Source organism: Harpia harpyja, chromosome 16 (assembly GCF_026419915.1).
Source record: "Harpia harpyja isolate bHarHar1 chromosome 16, bHarHar1 primary haplotype, whole genome shotgun sequence".
Lineage (NCBI taxonomy): Eukaryota > Metazoa > Chordata > Aves > Accipitriformes > Accipitridae > Harpia > Harpia harpyja.
In genome coordinates this window covers 3,672,679-3,692,884 of record NC_068955.1, presented here as the reverse complement: position 1 = coordinate 3,692,884, position 20,206 = coordinate 3,672,679, and the positions used below count along the sequence as shown (strand labels likewise).

General features: G+C 42.0%; 2 protein-coding genes across 3 annotated transcripts; both read left to right on the top strand.

Moving 5' to 3' along the window:
- The first annotated feature begins 568 nt into the window (after window positions 1-568).
- On the top strand, window positions 569-5,771 carry IFNLR1 (interferon lambda receptor 1). 2 transcript variants are annotated; one of them, XM_052811890.1, is made up of 7 exons: window positions 569-756; window positions 1,451-1,574; window positions 1,830-2,011; window positions 2,429-2,571; window positions 3,097-3,253; window positions 3,763-3,887; window positions 4,092-5,771. In XM_052811890.1, the coding sequence occupies exons 1-7, from the start codon at window positions 699-701 to the stop codon at window positions 5,010-5,012; spliced, it is 1,710 nt and encodes a 569-aa protein (XP_052667850.1). In that variant the 5' UTR covers window positions 569-698; the 3' UTR covers window positions 5,013-5,771. The 2 variants fall into 2 exon arrangements, with proteins under 2 accessions (XP_052667850.1, XP_052667849.1); XM_052811889.1 differs by having other exon boundaries at window positions 3,760-3,887.
- A 3,212-nt stretch (window positions 5,772-8,983) lies between these two features.
- IL22RA1 (interleukin 22 receptor subunit alpha 1) lies at window positions 8,984-17,159 on the top strand. Its single transcript, XM_052811252.1, has 7 exons — window positions 8,984-9,497; window positions 11,696-11,828; window positions 12,557-12,738; window positions 13,974-14,158; window positions 14,634-14,769; window positions 15,020-15,141; window positions 15,763-17,159. Exons 1-7 carry the CDS (start codon window positions 9,455-9,457, stop codon window positions 16,789-16,791), a joined length of 1,830 nt encoding a protein of 609 aa, XP_052667212.1. The 5' UTR covers window positions 8,984-9,454; the 3' UTR covers window positions 16,792-17,159.
- The last annotated feature ends 3,047 nt before the right edge of the window (window positions 17,160-20,206 follow it).

The following is a 20,206-nucleotide window of genomic DNA, read 5'->3' as shown; positions in this document are numbered from 1 at the left end:
CAAGGAAATTGCAGCAGTGGCATTCAAGAAAACCACAGAATTTATCAGAAGGATCCCTGTCCTTTCACTCGCCCACACTGTGTATGGGGCAGATCCCTGTCCCATTACTGCACTTTACTTCTTCCATCTGTAAAGTGGAGTAATTCCCTAACTTCTGAAAGACATTTTTAACCTGGTAACATAAATTAAGATAAAATCCTTGATCTCTTGTAAACACAAGACTATCATATCACATCACATACTACTGATTGATTACTGATTTTTATTATTGCTAGGTTATTATCAGATATCTCATGCAGTAAAACCTTATTTGATTTCTATTAATATTTCACAGCCACATAGGTAAATGCCAAAGGTCAATTTTTTAATGAGGTGCCTCACAAGATAAGGCTTGCACTGTTTTACTGTGTTCTTTTTCCACATAGCCAGTGACAGAGATCAGTTATGTTACACTGGAGGGCGTAGTACTGCAATCTTTACATTTTTCTTTCATCAAAAGCACTCTCACATCTGCTCCTTTCCCAGTTCAATGTGCAGTGCTATATTTGGGCTGTATCAGGAAGTGAGGCTGTGCGCATGTGTGCCGTTCATGAACTGCATCCTCCTCTGAAATTCATACAACTTAATACAAGAAAACAACATGATGAAAAGGTAGCAAGAAAAGAAATATATTACAAGTGGAAAAGTTCTGCTTTGGCATGTCTACCTGGAAAGTCAGAGTCCTGATGGCACTGTGCTTCCTGCAGCAGACTAGAGGTACAGTACAGCTGTCTTTGTTACCTTTCATTTCGCTATGCTAAGTGGCTTTGCTTGTAGGAGGAAAGACACATACAGGTAAATTTTAAGGAGTTTAAATGGGAATGATTCACATAAAGTGAAATATTCCACTGTAAAGAAACGGCAATTTAAAATCTGTCTATAGAACGTGTCTTGTTGAAGGCTAGTGATGTACATATTTATCTACTAGAAAAAATAGGTGCCAGGAAAGTACAAGGGGTAAGCCTGCATGCTACATCTCGCTGCATTTGTGGGTAGGATCTGGCTTTGAAGAATTGGGATTGAATGAGCAGTGTGAGCCAGCTGTGTCTGCCTCATCCAGGGGCTAGGAGGTGGGAGCGCAAGGGAGTCAGGTTGGAGTTTGTGGGGTTGTAAACCAGGTCACAGTGAAATCCAGTAAGACCATGGGAGAGGCCACTCCAAATTATAGAATAGGATGGTTCACACAAATGTAGGTCCTAATTCTAAAAGCTGTTGAGATGAAGAAGTTTTATAAGAGATGAGGAAAAACCGACTACATCACAGACATACCTGCTTCCATAGCCAATTTCCAGTCTTAAATGAACTGAGCTGCTCTGCCCCAGATTTTGAAACCACCTTGGTCAAAACCAGGTGATATTTCCCATCCGCAAAGATATTTTAAATCATTCACATAATTTTTCCTTTCAATCAGGTCATGTTCAACTTCCCCCTCCTCAAAATGTTACACTACTATCAAAGGATTTTGACATAATTTTGACATGGACTCCAGGAGAAGGCTCTCCACCAGATGTGACATACACAGTGAGGTATGAAAGGTAAGCACTTACAAAGGATGTCTGATTGAAAGTATGGCACAGGGCAAACATCTGTGCAGGTATATTAATCAATGTCATTACGATCAGTGACGTGGCTGCATTCTTTCACCAAAACCAATCCTTATCCATCTGGAGAGTACTCCAAACTCTGAGCAAGATTCGGTACCCATCCTCCAAAACACCTCCTTCTCTTGCTCTATAAACTATAACAAGGCAGCATGTTTAGTATTATGGTATGTTTGTTTCTTCTTTTAGCCAGGAACGCATGGAGAAATGGATAAAGGTTCCTCATTGCAAAAATATTCACAGAACTTCTTGCAATCTGACTTGTGTGCTTCGAAACTTCTTTGTTAAAGTCCGGGCTCGAGTAAAAGCTGTTTCTGGACGATTCCAGTCACCATGGGTAGAATCACAATTCAAGGAATACCATTTGGATGGTGAGTGTCTGTTAGGTTGCAGCCTAAAGATGAAAGGACATGCCAACAACAGTGTTGGCATGAGCAAATGAGTAGACCACACACCACAGAAAGAGAAACAGTAACAGGCAGCTTTATGAATGACAGCTTTATGAGTGAGCACAAACAACAATGAGCCATGATCATTTGAAAATAAATTTCATAGCAAGTGTCAGAATTTGTTCATCAGTGCTCTAGGTGACCAAACTGGCTTCAAAGCTTTCCACATACATGTGGGGGTATATTAGATAAAAAAGAGGTATTCCTTTGCCTTCCTCCTTCCTTCATGTCTATCACAAGATAACAATTAGAAGTGTAGATCAGTCACAGAAAAGCATTACTTCTGTGAAGCTAAGACACAAGCAAGCACTATTCTTATGTCTGGTCACTCAATTACAGTGGAACTGGCTCCCCCAGTGCTAAACGTGAATGTCAAGGAGAACTTAATCCATGTGAATGCCTCCTTCCCTTTGGCCACCTGTGTGGAGAGTTTCTCATGGATGTATGACTTGAACCTTTGGGAAGCTGGATCTGAAGACAAGGTCAGTAAAAGTTGCACTTCTTAGATGAAATGGAGGAACGATGCCCAGCTTGAATTGGAATAGCTTCGAATTTCTGGGCAGGGAGGGACTGGATCCAGGGCCTGGAGAAAATGAAATGGCCAAACCAGAGTTAAACCAAAGCCAGAGAGAAAAAGTAGATGTGTGTGTGTGCATCCTTACTTTATTGGTAGTTCCCTATTTTTATCAGGAAGATGCGTTGGGGAGGCTACCCTATAGTCAGTATAATAGGGCAATATCTGAGGTTTAAAACAACTAGTTGAGGTACCACTAACAGTATGCCATGGCAGAACAGAGCACAGCACCAGCTGGAAATCCCACCCTAGAATCCATAAACCCTAGGAGACATGCTTGCTACAAACAGCAAGCAAGACATGAAGTGCCTCTCCATTCACCTTCCAATCACTGGAGCCACAGAACATAATGAAGAGAATCATGGGCTAAAAAGGTAGAGAAACACCACCCAAATAATCTTTCCAACTCTCTGTTCTTTTTGTTTCTAAACAGAAGAAATACGAAGGTATCTTTAGGAAGAATACAGTGACTATCGATACCACTGCACTTAGAGGCAACTACTGTTTAAGTGCCAGATCTTCCTTCCAAAGCATTGACTTCAAGCACAGCAAATTCTCCCAACCGGTGTGTGTGCTATTAAACCACAAAGGTATGACCTGATGGTGAGACATCAAACAGGATTAGGGCAAGTCAAAGATTTCCACCAAAATTAGCTTTTCTACAAAAAAAAAGGGCTTCCTGTTAAATGGACTGGTTGGATTTTCTAGTGAAAGGCTCCTGCTTTCTGTAGAAATATTTCCATTAAAAAAATCCAACCCTGAAATATTTTCTGAAAATACTGAAATATTGTACTTGAGTTATGCTCACAATGAAATTTTGGGAATATTCAAATTTATCCTGAAAAATATGTAAATAAAACCTCGTTTTACTGCTCCAAGTAAGGCACTGACTGGTATCAACATTCATTTGTGGCTGTGACTCTGACTTAGAGTCTGATCTTAGGCAAGTCTGTTATCCTTTCTCTGCATTTGTAAAATAAGGATCTCGAGCCTAACATTTTCCGAGATTTCTGAAAGAAAAGCTGAGTACAAGACTTCATTATTACTATAAAATATACCACCAGCAGGAGATTATTTTTGTCTTTTTCTTTTTCAGCAGTGGAATGGAAGTTCCCATTTTCTGCCATGATCCCTGTGTTTGTCCTCCCCATCTTTCTGACGAGTGCCTTCATCATCTGCTTGCTGAAACAAGATGCTAAGCGAAAGAAGATGCCTCATGCTTTGGTATGGCCCAAATGCTGGGGTCCCCTCCTGACTCAAAGTCTTGCTGATTTTCAGAGGGTAACTGGGGAGGAATGGGGGAGTTTTGTGGTTCTCGGTTTTGCATTCATAAGTCCCATTATAAGTAAGCTTTCCTATATCCAAACTTTTCTTTAAAAAGCATCACTAACTTACTGATCTGTGTGTCTTGTTTCTTTTCCCTGGTAGGATTTATCTCATTTAAAAGCTGCTGGACCAGCCTTTCACTGTGAGTTCAGTGAAAAGGAATTCTTCAGGGACTATCTTATCTGCACAGAGAAGCCAATGTCACAAAGGAAGACAAACAAAGCTTTAGCAAGAAACAACCTACCACAGATGGCTTCTTTCCTCTCATCATCATCAACATCATCATTGGAGGAGGAAGAGGAGGAGGAAGAAGACAGCAGTACTTTCATCCCATACACTGAAATGCCTCAGTTTCCAAAGAGACATCTCAACTGTCAACCATCCAGAACAGCTCAGGGGGAAACTAGCTTGGACTCTGGATCTGGAGGTCTCTCTGTGGACAGTGAATCTGTGCTTGACCTAAGTACCTTGGGTTTTTCTTTCTTTCCAATGAGAAAGAATGAGGTGGACACCTCAGGATCCCAAGGAAATGAGAAGGCATCCCTTTCTCACAGTTCCTCTTTGGGAAGAATATCCTTCACTGATGTGAGATCCCCAGGTCCCAGGGAACATGGACAGCATGATACAGACAGGGATGAATGCCTGGAAATGACCCCTCTTCAAACACTGATGGAGGGGATTTGTGCCAAACGTCCAGCCAATGAGCACTACTTGCACAGGAAGGCTCATCATTTCACCAAGTATTACCAGAAACCAATAGTTGATCTGCATGTCCAGATCGGTGAGATACCACAGCGCAGTGAGGACCCCAGCACCGAGCTGCTCATTTCCTTTCAGACATTACAGGTGGCAGAAGATGAAGGTATTGCAAGTGACTGTGACAGCAATAATTTTACAGAAGGGACACCTCCCGCATCCACGGTGCTAAGTGATGCATTTGAAACTTCAAATATGGAGGAAAAATATGATCAAAAGTTTAAATTCAAAGGCTACGAGCACACACATTACATGGGAAGGAGCTAGAGTACCCTAGCAGTTCTGTGGCGTGTCTGGAAAATGCTGGAGAGTTCCAGATATCCAGGCAATGATACCTAAACAAGAACAAGGACAAATAACTGATACTGGTGCTTTTTGTATTTATTCATCTAGACGGAGTTTTTTTCTACTGATGTCTGGCCTATCAAGGCATACAGCTTTAGGGACACAAAAGGCGTATTTTTACTGCTAAGTAACTAATGTATGTTCACCATCCCTCTGTACAAGTACAGCTGTGATAAAGCGTTAAGGCTCTGGTATGAGGCACACTATTCAAAGCCAGCCAGGGGTGAGGCATGCAGTGATACCTCATGTGGGTATCACACAGCAAACACGCAGTGCCTTGTGTTCACCTGAGACTTCAGAGCAAGGTAACTTTTACATGTGAGTTATGAAAGGCAAAACCACATCTGAGACAGCAAAAACACAACCTGGACCTGTGTGAAACCATCAGCTGGGTTCTGAAAATGCAGAGTGTTGTGCCTGCATGTTAATTTTGAGCTAGGATGACCTGCTAACATTACATTTGCTTCTCTGTAACTGCAAAACTGCACCCCTGCTTAACTGAAAGTACCTTACAGAGACATTTAGCAACCTTTGCTTTGTGCAGGATGAAGAGATCTCCACCTCAATCTATAGAGATCACCTTCTGTGTTTCAACAGAGTGAACTGAAGACAAAGTGATAAATGTGCAGCATGTTTGTTTATTTATTTATTTTTACACAAATATACTTATTGAAGCTGAAATTCCACCTGCTGTGCAGAATGTCTGAGAGCTGCTTTATGCAGACACAATAGTATTTTGATATATAACTCCATGTGTGCGTGTTTTTATGTTTCCCAGAACTATAAAGGGTGACTGAAGCTCATTCTGAAAAACATTACATTTTAAAGCAGGACCCCCCTATGCTTTGGTTTGAGTGGAATCCTACGAGACTTCCCAGCCAGGTCACTCTGGGTCACTGAAAGACCAGGACTGTGACCATCTCTCTGAGCAAAGAATCAAACCAGAAGTCCACCAGCAAAAGGCACATGAGAGACAAGGCCTCCCTTGACTCGGCAATACTGACATTTTCAGTGTATTTTTAATTTGTGCTCTTCACATCTCACAAAAGCATACTCTCCCATTTTATTCCAGTAAAAGGACACGCAGAAAAGCAAAGCATTAAAAGAAAGAGGGAGACACAAAACAGCCATTCTCTGGAGAGAGGGTTGTCTCAGATGAGGGAAGGGTGTTGATGGAGGGTATTAAAGCTGACATCTTCAGAGAATCAGGAGAACAATATCAGAAAAAGGTAGGGGGTGATAGGAGGTGTTGGGAACTGCTTTGAAAGAGGAAAGCAAGATGTACTAATTGAGGTCCTGGATTAAAGTAAAAAGGGGAGGTGGAAGAAAAGATTCATCAACTAGAATTTTCCCTTTTTTTCTTACCTGTCCTCTGCAAAGTGTCCTTAGGTACATCCTGCTTTGTAATCCCTCCTGTTCATTTAGAAAGATATAGATCATCCAAATATAATCACCACCCATTTTCTTGTGCAATCAAGGAAAAAGCCCCAGGCTTTGAGTTACAGGAAGCTCTAAAGTTATGCAACCTGTACAAAATTATTTTGACATGTCATAGCTTTGCAAACAGGGCCTGGGATCAGTTCTTTGTCTTGTCTGGGTTTTCTCAGGATGGAAGTTGGGGGAAAGGCTGCAGGCCAGGTGAGCTGTACTGGTGGAGGCAGCATCCCGCTCCTCCATGTTTTCTTTCACCAGGGCTTGAGACTTGCTTTCCACTGCAAAAGGGTCAGGGACGGCCAGAGCACAGTGCTCCCTCTTTCAGAGCAATCAGTCCGTATCTTACACCTTACTTAACAGTTGTAGCTGTGTAATGAGAAAAGCAGCTCTCCACTCTCACTGGAAGAGGTACGACCCAGTCAACCAAAAAACCTGGACATTGCTCATCTACTGGCTAAGTGCAAGAGCTGGAATCAAATCTCCTGCATCCCTAGATCAGCAGTTACTAGGCTTCATGCAGTCCTCACAGAGTAGGGGTCTGCAGCCTGAGCCCTGCAGCAGCTCAGAGGAGATAACCACCTTGGTCTTTTTGACCTTAATCTACTATCTTCACAAATCTCTGGCACGCATGATTTTTCTCCTCTTTCCCCAGCTGTGCCAAGTTATAAGCAGAGTTCCATGGAAAATCCGTGTTATGAACCTCTCAGTCTGTTTTTGTCCTTAGGAACTACCTTCTGACATAGGCTCAGGCTCTACACTTTGGAAGTTGAAAGCCAAGTGTTTAATTGTAAACTTGGAACCAGACTTTTGGAGATCTTCAGGTACCTAAAGATTCAGAGCTATTCAAAAGGTAGCATCTCTCTAGAAATAAGGGCAGAAATAAAGTTTTAAGTTATATTCTCAAAACTAAAGTCTCAGGTGGACTACAACTTCCCTCACCTCTGCCCTATCATGGGTCATCACACGGCAGAAGCATGAGGCAGTGACATGAGGGAAGGAAACAATGGAAGTACTTTAGTAAGCTATTCAGGAAACACCCTAACAAAGAGTTGTACTTAATTAGATGTAGGCCATAGCGGTGGTTAGGTGTGTCTTCTTTAATAAACCTGTGAGGCTTCTGCAATTGTCCAAGTGAGATGAGAAAGACAAAATGACAGCTATGCATCAGCAGCATGGTTTGAAGCATACAGCCCTGTTAATATCGAAGCAGGGCAGGGAATAGAAACAACTTCAGGAACAGAAAATCCATAAGATGAAGAGGTAAGCAGAAGGGGTAGTAATTTCTAACACATTTTTGTCCACAAGGATAGATGAAAGTAGTGTGGATAGTGAAAGTAGTGTGCTTTCAGCTTCAGAAGCACGCATGGTTTGTATTGTGATTAAATTGGCTGCAGGTGTGATGTTGCTTATGGGACTCACTTGTAATAATAAGAAAAAAATCTAGCATTTAGGAGCTTTAAATAGGCTTTAGACAATATAAGAGCACTGCTCATAAGGAATTTGTCTAATGCACAGTTGTCCTATGTGGTTTATGGCAGACATTTCTATTACAACTTTCCTAGGGCTGAAGCAATCACAATTTGAACAGTTCTCAGTGTTCAAACAGACAGTCCAGTTGGTTTTGCTTTGGTGGAACCTCAGCTTTATGCAATGGTCCAGTTAGTCCTAGGCAAAACTGAGGACTGAGAACAGGACCTCCTCATTTTGTGAACAGTTATGACCATGGGATAAAGTGAGCCAGAGAAATAAGCCACGGAGGTTACCCAGTTTGTGTCAAGGGAATAGCTAGTGGCTAAGGGAGTTTTCTAAGCGTCAAATGCAGGCTGTATGTGTGAAGCTTTCTCTGCTTACGACATCTTGGGTCAAATAAGCAGCATACAGCTGTACCAGTTCTTCAGATGTTATACACATCTGGTGGTTCTAAATCTGCATCTCCTGGAGACAGGCAATTAGTTTTCACTTTTGACCAAAGAAGGAAATGTCTCTCCCTCTCCTGAGAAAAGCCTGAAAATGTAACTTAAGAACACCCTAAAAAACTAAGAACACTATGGAAAAGGTACTATATCTCTTTTTTTTTTTTAGATTTCATACAAATTCCCAGTTCTTACCATATGGCATTCATGATACTCAGAACAGAGACTTAAATTGTAAGCAGCCACAGAAATAAACTGTAGGTCTACAGTGGCCTCTGAGAAAAGCCACGGGACAACATGTGCTCCTCCTATGGAAAGGCTACCGCCTTTCTACATCAAATGAGAGAACCTCTGCAGCCACCTGCTAGTGCAGAGTTATGACAAATTTAGAAGTTCACGCTCTGCCCACTATGCACCAGGGCTACATGGTAGTCATTTGGCTTTCATCCAAGGCCAGTATGAACAATAGAAAAGCTTAAAAACCAGTGATCTGGCTGACTTTCATTTTAAGAATGTATTTGAAGGTATTTCTTAAGGAAATACGTGTCTTGCTTACAGCAGTTATAAAACCAACTAGGCGCACAGCACTAAGTTTAATTTCTAGAGTTTTAACAAGTCAAAGTTACCCGACCAGAAAAGCAAGGCCCAAAACTGAGAAACCTCAGTGAGGGCTTTCAGGCAGGAAGCTCTTTATCAGCAAAATGGTATTTGGCGCTCTTTCAAAAGCTGAAGATTTTCTAAGCCTCTGGCTTGTGCACCTTTGTACATTTAGGTGTGCATACTCAGAAGGGGAGAGGTGCTCCTGTTGTCACTCTTACAGTCTCTCTTACACATGCGCACAGATCTTTAGCTGGTGATCTCAGATCCAAATGCATGCGGGATAGTAGCTCTGCAGTCTGTTACTGAGAAACAAATCCAACCTGGCCTCACAAACAAGAATTTAACTCTTGTAAAAGGTGATTCACCTGCACACAGGATCAACTGCCTGCTCTCTCAGCCCAGCTTGCATAGTTATTCATGAAGCAATTTCTGATTGTCTTGGCTGTATTTTCAGTGGTCGGTAAGTCCTGACTTCTCCTCTCCTGTCACTGATCGTGGTTGTTTCTGTTTGATCCTGTAGTATGGGAGGTAGTTCAATCATGTTTCCTGAAATAAGACCTAGAGAATGAGCTGTTTTCTGAGATTGTTCAAAAGCTCTCTTCTGTGTTGCTCTCTCCGTTTAATATTTTCAAAATACGGTTGGTGTGCTCAGTGCTTTAAGGATTACTAGGAAGAAAAGATTCCTTCACTTCAAAGCGTTTGCCACTGATGTGTTACAACCCAAATCCTACAGAAGTAAAGGATATTCACTGACTTCAGGGGGCTTTGGATCAGTCCCCCTGTGTCTTAAGTGGAGACACAAATGAATACAAGAACAGCCCTGATTTAATACAAACAAATAATGTACCCCTACAAGCCATTTAATCCTAGTCCAGATGTAGCAAACTCACTCCTGGGTGAATCAAGGATAAACTTGCTATGTTTTCAAATGGCAGCTTTTCAGCAAGCAACCTTATCATTCATCTGCTTTTGTGTCTGTGATCTTATACTGTAGGGAAGGTGCCTTCAGAAAATTCTAAAACAGAGGGACTTTCACGCTGTGAAATATCCTGGTTTTTCCCTGCCCGCACTTGACTGTGCTTGTGTTAAGCTGCTTTGCATAACTGTGTTTTAGTATGGATAAATGTGGGAAGACGGAGGTTTCCTACTTCCAATATGATCAGGGTATTACTGACTTAGTTTTCATGCTGCTCAGACAGGGAAACCCACCCACTGTATACCAACTGCTGCATTTTTGCCTGGCCAGGAAGATTGTGCTGAGTTTTGCATGAGCACAGGCAAGTGCTGAAATGCAGATGAGGTCAGAACAATACTGGGCTAGAATGCAATCCATTTCTGTGTTGCTTTCCTGCCCAAATGCCATACACCACAAGACTGAGAACTGGATCTATGCCTTTCTGCCTATTTCTCCTCCTATACAGCAGGCTAGTTTAAACTGCTGACACTCAGTTCTCCTTCATGGAGGAAGCTGGAGGTAAAGCTTGGAGTGAGGATCCAGGAACTGGTGTGGTTTAGTCCCTGCTCTACCATAACTGCTCAATGTGATCTTGTCCAAATCACCCCCATTCTGGTCCTCAGTTTTCCCATCTGTAAAATGGTGCTACTTTTACTTGCTTATCATACCATTTTTTCAGGGGGGGGACTCACTGATTTTGAGTGTCCATTTACCAGCACCATAATGGGACTGTTCATTTTCAGCAAGTGCAGGCTGAAGCCCATGCATGTTCAAGGTGTTTATCAATACTACAAACCAAGAGTTGAGTGATATATAAATTATCTATCTTTGAGGATGTGTCTATAATTTGAATTTACAGAGCTTATAAATTCTGAAGGTTACTCTGCAAGTTAGAAGGTCTTGTGAATGAGCCTTGAGAAAATTTTGCACTGTGTATTCTCATGACAGGAGAAAGCCAAAGGTCTCTATGACACTCTTCTGCAGTGCTTGCTCAGAGCCAGTTTGCTGCAGGTGGATCATGGTGGTATTCTGCTCTACAGAGGCAGCTCAGACCAGGGGCATGTTTGTCAGGGGCAAGTAACATTTCCGTTTACCAAAGCCAGAATCCATGCTCTATGGGGAAGAGGCACAGGGCTCAGAAAGCAGGGAGCTGAGTGAGTTGTTTGCCTTCACCCTGGCACACCCAGATCAGAGTCCAGGCATCAGGTCTTTGTGTGTCTCTCTGTACAGGCAGTCTCCATCCAATAAAACATAGAGTATGAAAGGTTAATGGCAGTTACATCTTCAATGATGTGAAACTGATCTCAGCATATTAATTCCCTGAGTATGGGCAGAAGCAGAGACATTCATAGACATGAATCTAGCCTTGGTCTTCCAGCCATTTAACTGCTTTAAAAGAAACCTGATAAGGAACTCAAGGATTCTCTTTCTGACTCTCGAGTTTTTGAGGCCTTTCTGTAAAAATTCCTGACTTACATTTCTTTGGGATGAGTGAACAATCTGCAAGGCATATACGGTGATGCTTGCACGGTTTGAATTCCTGTTCTGTTCAAACTTCTGCTTTGCAGCCCATCTCTAGCAAACTGAAGTGGCATGCCTGATATTTCTGTTCACTGAAAGGCTGAGCAACATTGGACCCATATTCACCTGAGGGCTGAGATTGCAGAATATGCATTTTAATACTAGTTTCTTTACTCCCCTAGGCATTGTGACTACAGAGGGGTCATCATGTCTGAAACATGTAGCATTTTCTTCTACAAACTTTGAGAACATCCTGACATGGGAAACTGAAGCAGATATTCCCCCTGGCACTTTATTTGATGTCCAATATAAACAGTATGTGAAGTTTGCTTCTTTTTGGAGTTCTGTTGTTCTTAGGGCCAGTGTTCTCAGTGAGAGAAGAGCCAAGAAAGAAAAGTAGATTTTGCTGTTTCTGCTGCTTGTTTTACTGTTACAGAAATGGTTCTGCTTAGACAAGAACTCAATAAAGGACAGCGTTATTTAAAGTGGTAGATGGTGCTCAGTTAAGCAAATACTTTTACATTTTGGGTTGCCAGCTTTACTCCATTGCTGAGCTACTCTTAGCCTTCAGCAAATTCCTTCTCTCTATTCTGTAGTTTCCTCACCTGTAAATACAGGTAATAGCAATTGTCTTCCTCTGGTTCAGTCACTAGAGCTAAGAGAAATCAGACCAGTGCTACACAATAGCTTTGTTGCCTTTGGGTAAGACTGCAAACTCTGCAGCAAACTTGCATGCAACCATTCAGTGTCAGAGCTGGGCAAAGAACCCCGGAGTCACTGACTCGCAGGACACTCCTGTGTGTACCTTGAAATAAACTGCACTTCCTCAAGGCGATATCCATGCAGAAACCGTCAATGGGAATGGATTAAGGGCTGTAGTCCAGGGGAAGTTTCTCTGCCATTCCTTTCCCCACCACTTGCTAATTGCAATAACGAATTTAAAATCTACTAAGAGTTGGCAAAACGGCCCGTTTGGATCATTCTGGGAAGGGTTGTATTGCATCTGTTCTACCAAACAGACTAAAAGCTTTTTTTGTCCTAAGGTATGGAGAAAAATTCTGGCTTAACAAGAGTGAGTGCCAGAGTATCACGCAGCCTTTCTGCAATCTCACTCGTGAAACAGAAAACTTCACGGAGCTTTACTACGCCCGGGTGAGAGCCACTGGCCAGAACTACTGCTCCTCCAAGTGGGTGCCCTCAGAAAGATTTGAACCCAGAAAAGAGAGTACGTACCACTGCTGAAATCTATTAAATATTGGCTGATAGGGATTCATTCCATATCTTGCTGATGTTTAGGACAGCATTTCCTCTAATTTCAGTATTGCAAGACTGTGCTTGATAGGAAGGGAGTGAAGGCCTGAAGAAGGCTTGTTATTGGGCAAAGAGGCAAATGAACAACTGGGCAGGGCCTTCCCTGAGGTCCGACACCAAAGTGGGATTAGAGGAGAAAAGGAAAAGCCAGATGTCCTTGAAAGAAGAACTGCTATTAAGGCTGACGAGAGGCAGAAGGAAACTAGTAAGAGACATGGTGGGCAACCTGAGGACAGCCAGTAATACAGTCACATAAGCTATGAAATGTGAACTCCTGAAAATCAGGATAAGCAGCCAGACCAATGGATGCTTAATGTTCCCAACCCCTAAGTGAGCTCTACTGCAGACATACAACACAGCCTTTTAGGAGCCTTATTGACTCTATGACTAAAATTTTCCCACTGTATATTTGTCAAGAATAATTTGAGGTGGCATTAGCAGTCAATGATTATCAAGAGCCTTCAGATCTCTGCACAAAATAAGCTATGAAAGAGCCATAGGTTGCTTTGACCATTAAACATTCACTTTTCATTGCAGCATAGGCATTAGCACCCACAGTGAGGTGATCCCATCCCCCAGAGCCATTCTTTTCAGTTTGATGTTTTCAAGCTACATGGCCTTGGAGGAATACTGAATGCTGCTTTTAAATACGGTGTTACAGATTGGGTTAAACCTCTGTTTAAATGTTCAGTGTAGCACATGCCTTTCACTGAAGATAAATGTAGATACAAAAGAGCTGACCTACTCTGAACACAAAATCTGATGTAAGATGGGAATAGGAATTTAGATAGCAGTGTCCTGTGGTGGGATTTCACATTCATCACACATGCATGAAGGAGGATGTCCCTTTGCAGGACAGGGAAGCAACATGGAAGCAGTGAGAACATGGTTCTAAGGAAAAGCTTGGGGCAAGAATTTCTAGGGACAAACACTGGCTAAAGGTGGCAGGACCCCAAAGGAAGACAGTATCTCCAGTTGCCTGATTTTTCCTATGGTCAGTGAAATACAGCTCAAATACCTTTTTGTATATAAACAGAAGAAATAATTTACAGTGACTCTGGGTTGTGTGTATGAGATGTATATAAGATGATCCGAAAATGTATCAGCTTTAATCTTAACAGCTGACACTGCCTGTTCTATCTTTTCTAGCTATTATTGGAGCACCAGAAGTGGAGTATATTCCTTATGTACGGTCCATAAAGTTTCTTATACAGCCTCCCTATACTCCACTGAGAGGTGAGGATGACCGCCAGCTAACCGTAGAGGACATTTATAGCAAATTCGGTGCTGTTGATTATCACTTAACAATATTCAACCAACGGACACGCCAAAAGGTAAAGCACAACCTCAGGCCACTAGCCCACTGACTTTTGTGAATCACATTCCGCATACGGTGGAGAAGGACCTCGGAGCTTATATATGATGGATGAGATTTCTGATGTACAAGTGAAAGTCTCAGACCCTTTGACTCTCAGTAGACATGAGGAACTTTACGCATTCCTCTAAAATGCTGGAAAAGAAACTGGAGTTTCCAAGGGTACTGTATAAGTAGCAAAAAGTAAAACCACTGGTGACTAAAAAGAGAACAACTTAATTAGTTCAAATCTTAAGGAACTGAAATGCAAAAATTAAATACAGTAACAGTAGAAAGCAAATTATATACTTAGAATTCCATATATACAGAACTATTATAGTCCTATAACACCTTATTGGTAAATAAAATTTTATGCTGAATTTTGCAATCTGATTTGAAGAAAATGTATGCATTTTATCTTTCTAAAATACAGAATTTGCCTTTATTTTAAATAGTGGACAAAGAATGAGCACAACAAAGAATTTGAAGTTTCCAACTTGGACCCAGACACTGAATATAACGGAACAGTATATATAAATCTCCTCCAGAGAAGCAGCAAATCTCAAGTATTTTGGGTTAAAACACTAGCAGGTGAGGCTGTTACCTCTGCTAATTTAAAAGTCCAGCTAGGATATTGGATATACACAAAAGAGACCAATTTTCAGCTGGTATAAAATAACATAGCCTTGCTAAAGACATTGAAGCAACACTGACTTTCCTAATTTAAAAATCTAGTCCTATGGGACTAGACCTATAACATCATTTAGCTAATCTCATGCAGTTTTTCTAATCCAACTCTCTGAAGCTACATTTTCCACTTGTTCTCTTCCCTACTAACCAGACAGCACATGGCTTCTCTACTGTTTCGTGGCACTTGCATTCTGTGCCGGACTGGTGTTTGCTACAATTACTTATGTGATCTACAAATATGTCACGCAACACAGTGCACAGCCTATGTCTTTGGTAAGTGTTCTTAAGCCACTGCAGCAAACCTTTAAAATGCTCAGGACTGTGCACATGCACTTAAATAGTATTGCTAATTGAGGAGGATGAATGAGTAAACAAGAGCATTGTTTAGGCAATCACTGCAGACTACTGGTAGTTAAAAGACGGGTGCTCCGAACTTCCCCCAGTCTGGGCCCCTTTAAAGGAGGTATCAGATTAGGCAGCTAAAATCTGAGGCATCCTACATCACTAGGTCCTCTTGAAACCCTGGGCCTTCTTACCTATCCTTCATCTCCCATAGCAAGCATTGCTTCTGCATGCTAAATGAGTTTAAGGGCAATCTATTTCCATGCTCCAGGACTTAAGCCAAATTCTGCAAAAATTAAAGCAGGATTTTTTCTTCCTCATATTTTAGGATTGCACAGTTGCCCTGATGCATAATGAGAGATGTCTGTATTCCTCTGAAGGGTCACTCCCCAGGAAAAAAAACAGAGTTCTTTTGTCAACAGGGCATATCCCTGGTGGTTATTACTGGCTTTTACTGATATTTCTCCAAAGAAAATTTTAAAGAATCTAAAGCAAACCTTCCAAGCCACAGCTTCTTGTTAGTAACTCATGTTTGACTATCTACTTCAACAGGACATCAGAGGGATTTCATCGTTCCAGCCTCTTACACTGACAGTGGAGCATATTATAAAGCCCATTAATTTATCCAAACCTTCACTTCTCATCCCTGAAGTGCAATTACCACAGAACAGCCAACATTTGGACAGAGCACTGGAGCAACCATGGTCTTTCTGTCCACCAGAAACTGCCTATCAGCAACAGGCAGATGTACCGACATTCCAGCTGCCCACTCAGCCACCCTGCTTCGCAAGCGCAGCTCCTACTGGTTACAGTCCTGACATAGCTAAGCAAAGCATTCCTACTGCCACGTCCAGCAAAATTCTGCCCCTGATCTACGGGGTGTGTGTTGAAGGCACAGACCATGTTGACAAGAAGAATTTGCAGCCAAACCAAATGCTAAAGGAAGTTTCTCCAGACAGTTTTGTTGGTGAAAAGCTCATAACCCAGATGCTGGGCAAGAGCTGCGGCCATTCTAATTACAAAGAACAGAGGCCAAACTTGGCATTGTGGAACAGCAGTGACACAAGAGAGTCAGTTCTCTTACAGGAGAGCCCTGGGCAAACACAGCAACTGCTGTTGCAGACTGACAGGATGGAAACTAAAGTGCGTGTATCCCAGCTGTCACTGCCTTTGCTGGAACAAAAAGGATGCTATAGACAACAGACAGCAGAACTGCCACTGTTAGTGTCTCCAGTGAAAGTTGACACAGACTGTGTTCCAGAGGATGAATCGCTGTCCTCTCTATCAGCAACCCTCCTTTTCTCAGTTGGTACTGGTAACAACTTCCCTGGAGAGAACAACACAGAGCGGTGGATGTTGCCAGATTCATTCTCACGTTCTGCAAATAAATTGCAGTTCCCAGAGACTCAAGAAACAGAGATGTTAACAGCGAGAAGGGAGCTAAGCTGCACAAAACTGAATAATGCTGTGTCCCAAGACACTATCTTAGACCAGGACAATGGCACTCCTCTCACTATGCTGTTCAAAGATTTGGACTTAAAAGTACTGTGGGATGAGGATGAAAACACAGAATTTTATTAGGATGATTTAATGATACTAAAATCCAGATTATGTTTGCTTGCATGAAATAGTAGCCTACCCTGCAAACAGTGCAATGCAAATAAACATAGCTAATCTTGGATGTATTAACATGGCACAGAGCTGTCAGACTGTTTCCACTATTGTTCTATTGTGGGGATAGGTACCTTTACTGATATAATTACTTTTTGCTACACTGCAATACGGTATCTTTGCACTTAAATAATAGGCCTTTATTTCTTGCATATTCTTCAAGTTTATTATGAATTGGACTACTTCAAAAGCTGAGTTAAGACTCAAGTTCAAATTGTAGATTCAGTTTACTTCAAATTTAGCAAAATTCACAACAGAAACTGTATTTGCTCTTTACCAACACCAAAGATCCAGGTCCAAGGTACATCCACCCTTTGAAGAAATTCAGTAGCAGATGTATGCAAACCTGAAAGACTTAAAAGTATCATGGTACAGTAAAAGAATTAAATATATATTGGTGTTCTACCCTTGGATATATGATTCGTGCAAAACAATAGGCTACTTCCATGAAATGGACTTTGCCTTTAAAGCAGTCACTGAAACTGTGGTGATAGCTCCTGATGCAGCAGTTCTGTGAAACTACATGTCCCCTATCCTGCTGTGCCCTTTAATGCTTATAGAAAGATAAAGCCTTTTTCATCTCTGCAACAGATTAATGCAGTCTTGGCCCAGTTCTGACATATTTCTCAGCTGCTGCTCATTTCTTTCTCTGAAATAGTCACACATTCTCTTCTCCCCTTGAAATCCCCAGGGACGAAGCAGCTAAGATCACATTCCACGTAGGCAGGAATGTGAGGATTTACACTAATCTCAGTTCAACCCTCAATCTCAATATACACTATTCTCAATTCATGCACTCAGTAATCTACGACGGAGACTACAGAGGTGTTGAGCTGCTTCCTTCCAACTTTCACTGACGCTGTCAATGAGGAATAGAGAGGAGTCTAGGATTGCAGAGCCCTCCTCTGCTTCTGTTACCAGCACACCCACCTCCAGGGCTGGAATGAACCAAAACCAATGTAAAGTGAGAGCCAAATTCCTTTAGCACTGCACCTTTACCAAAAGCCAGCTAAATGGTATTTATTCAGGGGACAGAGGAGGCAATTATTTTTCATTAAGAGGAAAGCATAGTTTAGCCTGTTGATTTCCACTGGTGTGGTGAAATAGTGTGAGTGTCTGATGATGTCAGTTTCAGAGGAGAACTGAAACCATTTATAGGAATAACCAAGGCTTTGAACGGTATAGGGAAGTACTCACTTGAATAGCACTGCCAGACAAAGGCTGACCAGAAGCAAAACTCAGCTGTTCTCACCATGAGCGCACTTTGGTGTTTTCTCAGTCCAGGGAAGCTGAGGCTAAAGGCTAAATTCCACTTGCTTTGGTGTGATTTTGCAAATAAACCGTAGCCTTATGATGTAAAGAGGTTTGATGATTCAACCCAGGATTAAAGGAATAGTCTTAGAAACTTTACAGGCAAAGGTTCAGCTCCTAACTCCAGCATCAATGAGGCCAAAAGGTCAAAATGCCAGATGTGGTGAAGAGGTGTCATGGCACAGGGTATGAAAGGTATTAATATGTGCATGGTCTGGGCAGCAACCCCGAAGGACATTTCCATTGTGCTAGCTTACTTCATACAATTCAGTATCAAAGGTTTTGTGGAATGTCGTTTGAGCTGTTTCATGTACTGTGTTCAAACTATACCATCAAAAACAATACACGCAGAAATGCTGCAGTTATAGGAGTCGCAGCAGCCCAGCTGTGTCGTTTCCAAGGAGTGAGAGACCCCAGGCGTAACATTCTGCCCCACTAACTCCCCCCCGGAGAGGCTGCATTTCAAGCCAGTGATGCCAATTACCTTATTCAGAGTAGCCTGTGGGCTGCATATCTTGTGTCAACAACACTCCCAGTGATGCTACTCAGGGAATAATCAAATGCCACAATGTCAACATTTTGGCTCATGTTGTGAAACATAACCCTCAGCACAGGGTCAGTATGGGCAGCACAGTGCAGGCCTCAGGAAACCATATGAAGATGCTGCTAAGAAATACAACATCTCCTATTTTAAAAAGCCTTTTCAAGTCCCTCTGCAGCCCCCCTGCCACAGGGTCTGATCATGTCCAGCCCTTAATAAATGTATCATCTTGGTTCCCCAGGAGGAGAGATGGGAACCAAGGCGCAGAAAGCGTAGGACCAGATTTTTAGAATGTATGTAGGTGCCTAAAGATGCAAAGTGGCCTACAGCTGGCATGTCAATCTTTTCTTCAGGCACCTTAAATACCTTAAAAGCTACATTGCCTCTGACTACACTCAAAGGCTGCATATGGCAGGAATGATCTCAAAGGCTTACAACCCAGCTATTGCCCTATCCTATCCTTGTCTGTTCTACCTCTAACAGCAGCAAATGTAATGAACAGGGAACACAGTCAAGAGAGAGACTCTGTAAGCCATGTCTTACGGAGGTGACTGACAGCAATATTCTCAACTTCCTGCTCTGATCACAGCTACGTCAATATTTATCTTTTAGACCCTGATATACTACTAAGCAGGAGGAGATCAATTCTTGTCTCTTGAGTCACCTCTTAAATTTAACAGGAAGATCATCCCTTCTAAAACTATTTCTCTTTGGAAAAGCTTGGAGAGAGACGTTGACGCTATTGAGCTTTATTGTAGCTGTGCAAGTAAAGAGCTGATCCATCCCCCATCAACATGTGCTGACCTTATTGCCTTCCACTTCATTGCTTTTCATAATCAAATTGATAGCCTTGTTTGTTTCAAAATGCATCACAGCAAACAGATACAGTAGGATCTAATTATCTCGTTCTCATTCTGTGTAAGGACATTTTCAGATAAACAGCAGGATTTCAACATTGTTTCAAAGGTCTTCCCATGCAAGCCATCTGTACGTAACATCAGACTGTTCCTCATTTATCTTGACTTTTCCAGATAACAATTTTGATAGCTCTAGATAATAAAAACTAGAAGTGCCTTGCCACAAAGACCGTGCTTATTCCCAGGCAGATGTCACGACGATGACAGGTGAGCATTGCAGTTCCAGTTGTCACAAAGATATCAGCATAGCAGGTGGCAGCTGTAACCCTATAGCGAAGTATTACTCTTTGTCTTCTCAGCTAAATCTGGGAGCTGTCACTTAGCCACTCCCCACACCAGCAGCCCTACTCACAGCTCACCAGGGACGCTTGCACAGGGATGAACATATTGCTGCAGACTGAGGCTCACGTTCTCCCTTGGTATTTGTTCGTTATTTGTTTTGGCATTGAAAGGTGCCCTGCTTGAAGACTATAAAAAATCACTGATGATTTTTTAACAAGTCCTTCGAGAAAAAATATTACTCAAGGAACAAATTAAAAGCTCCAAATCCTGGAGA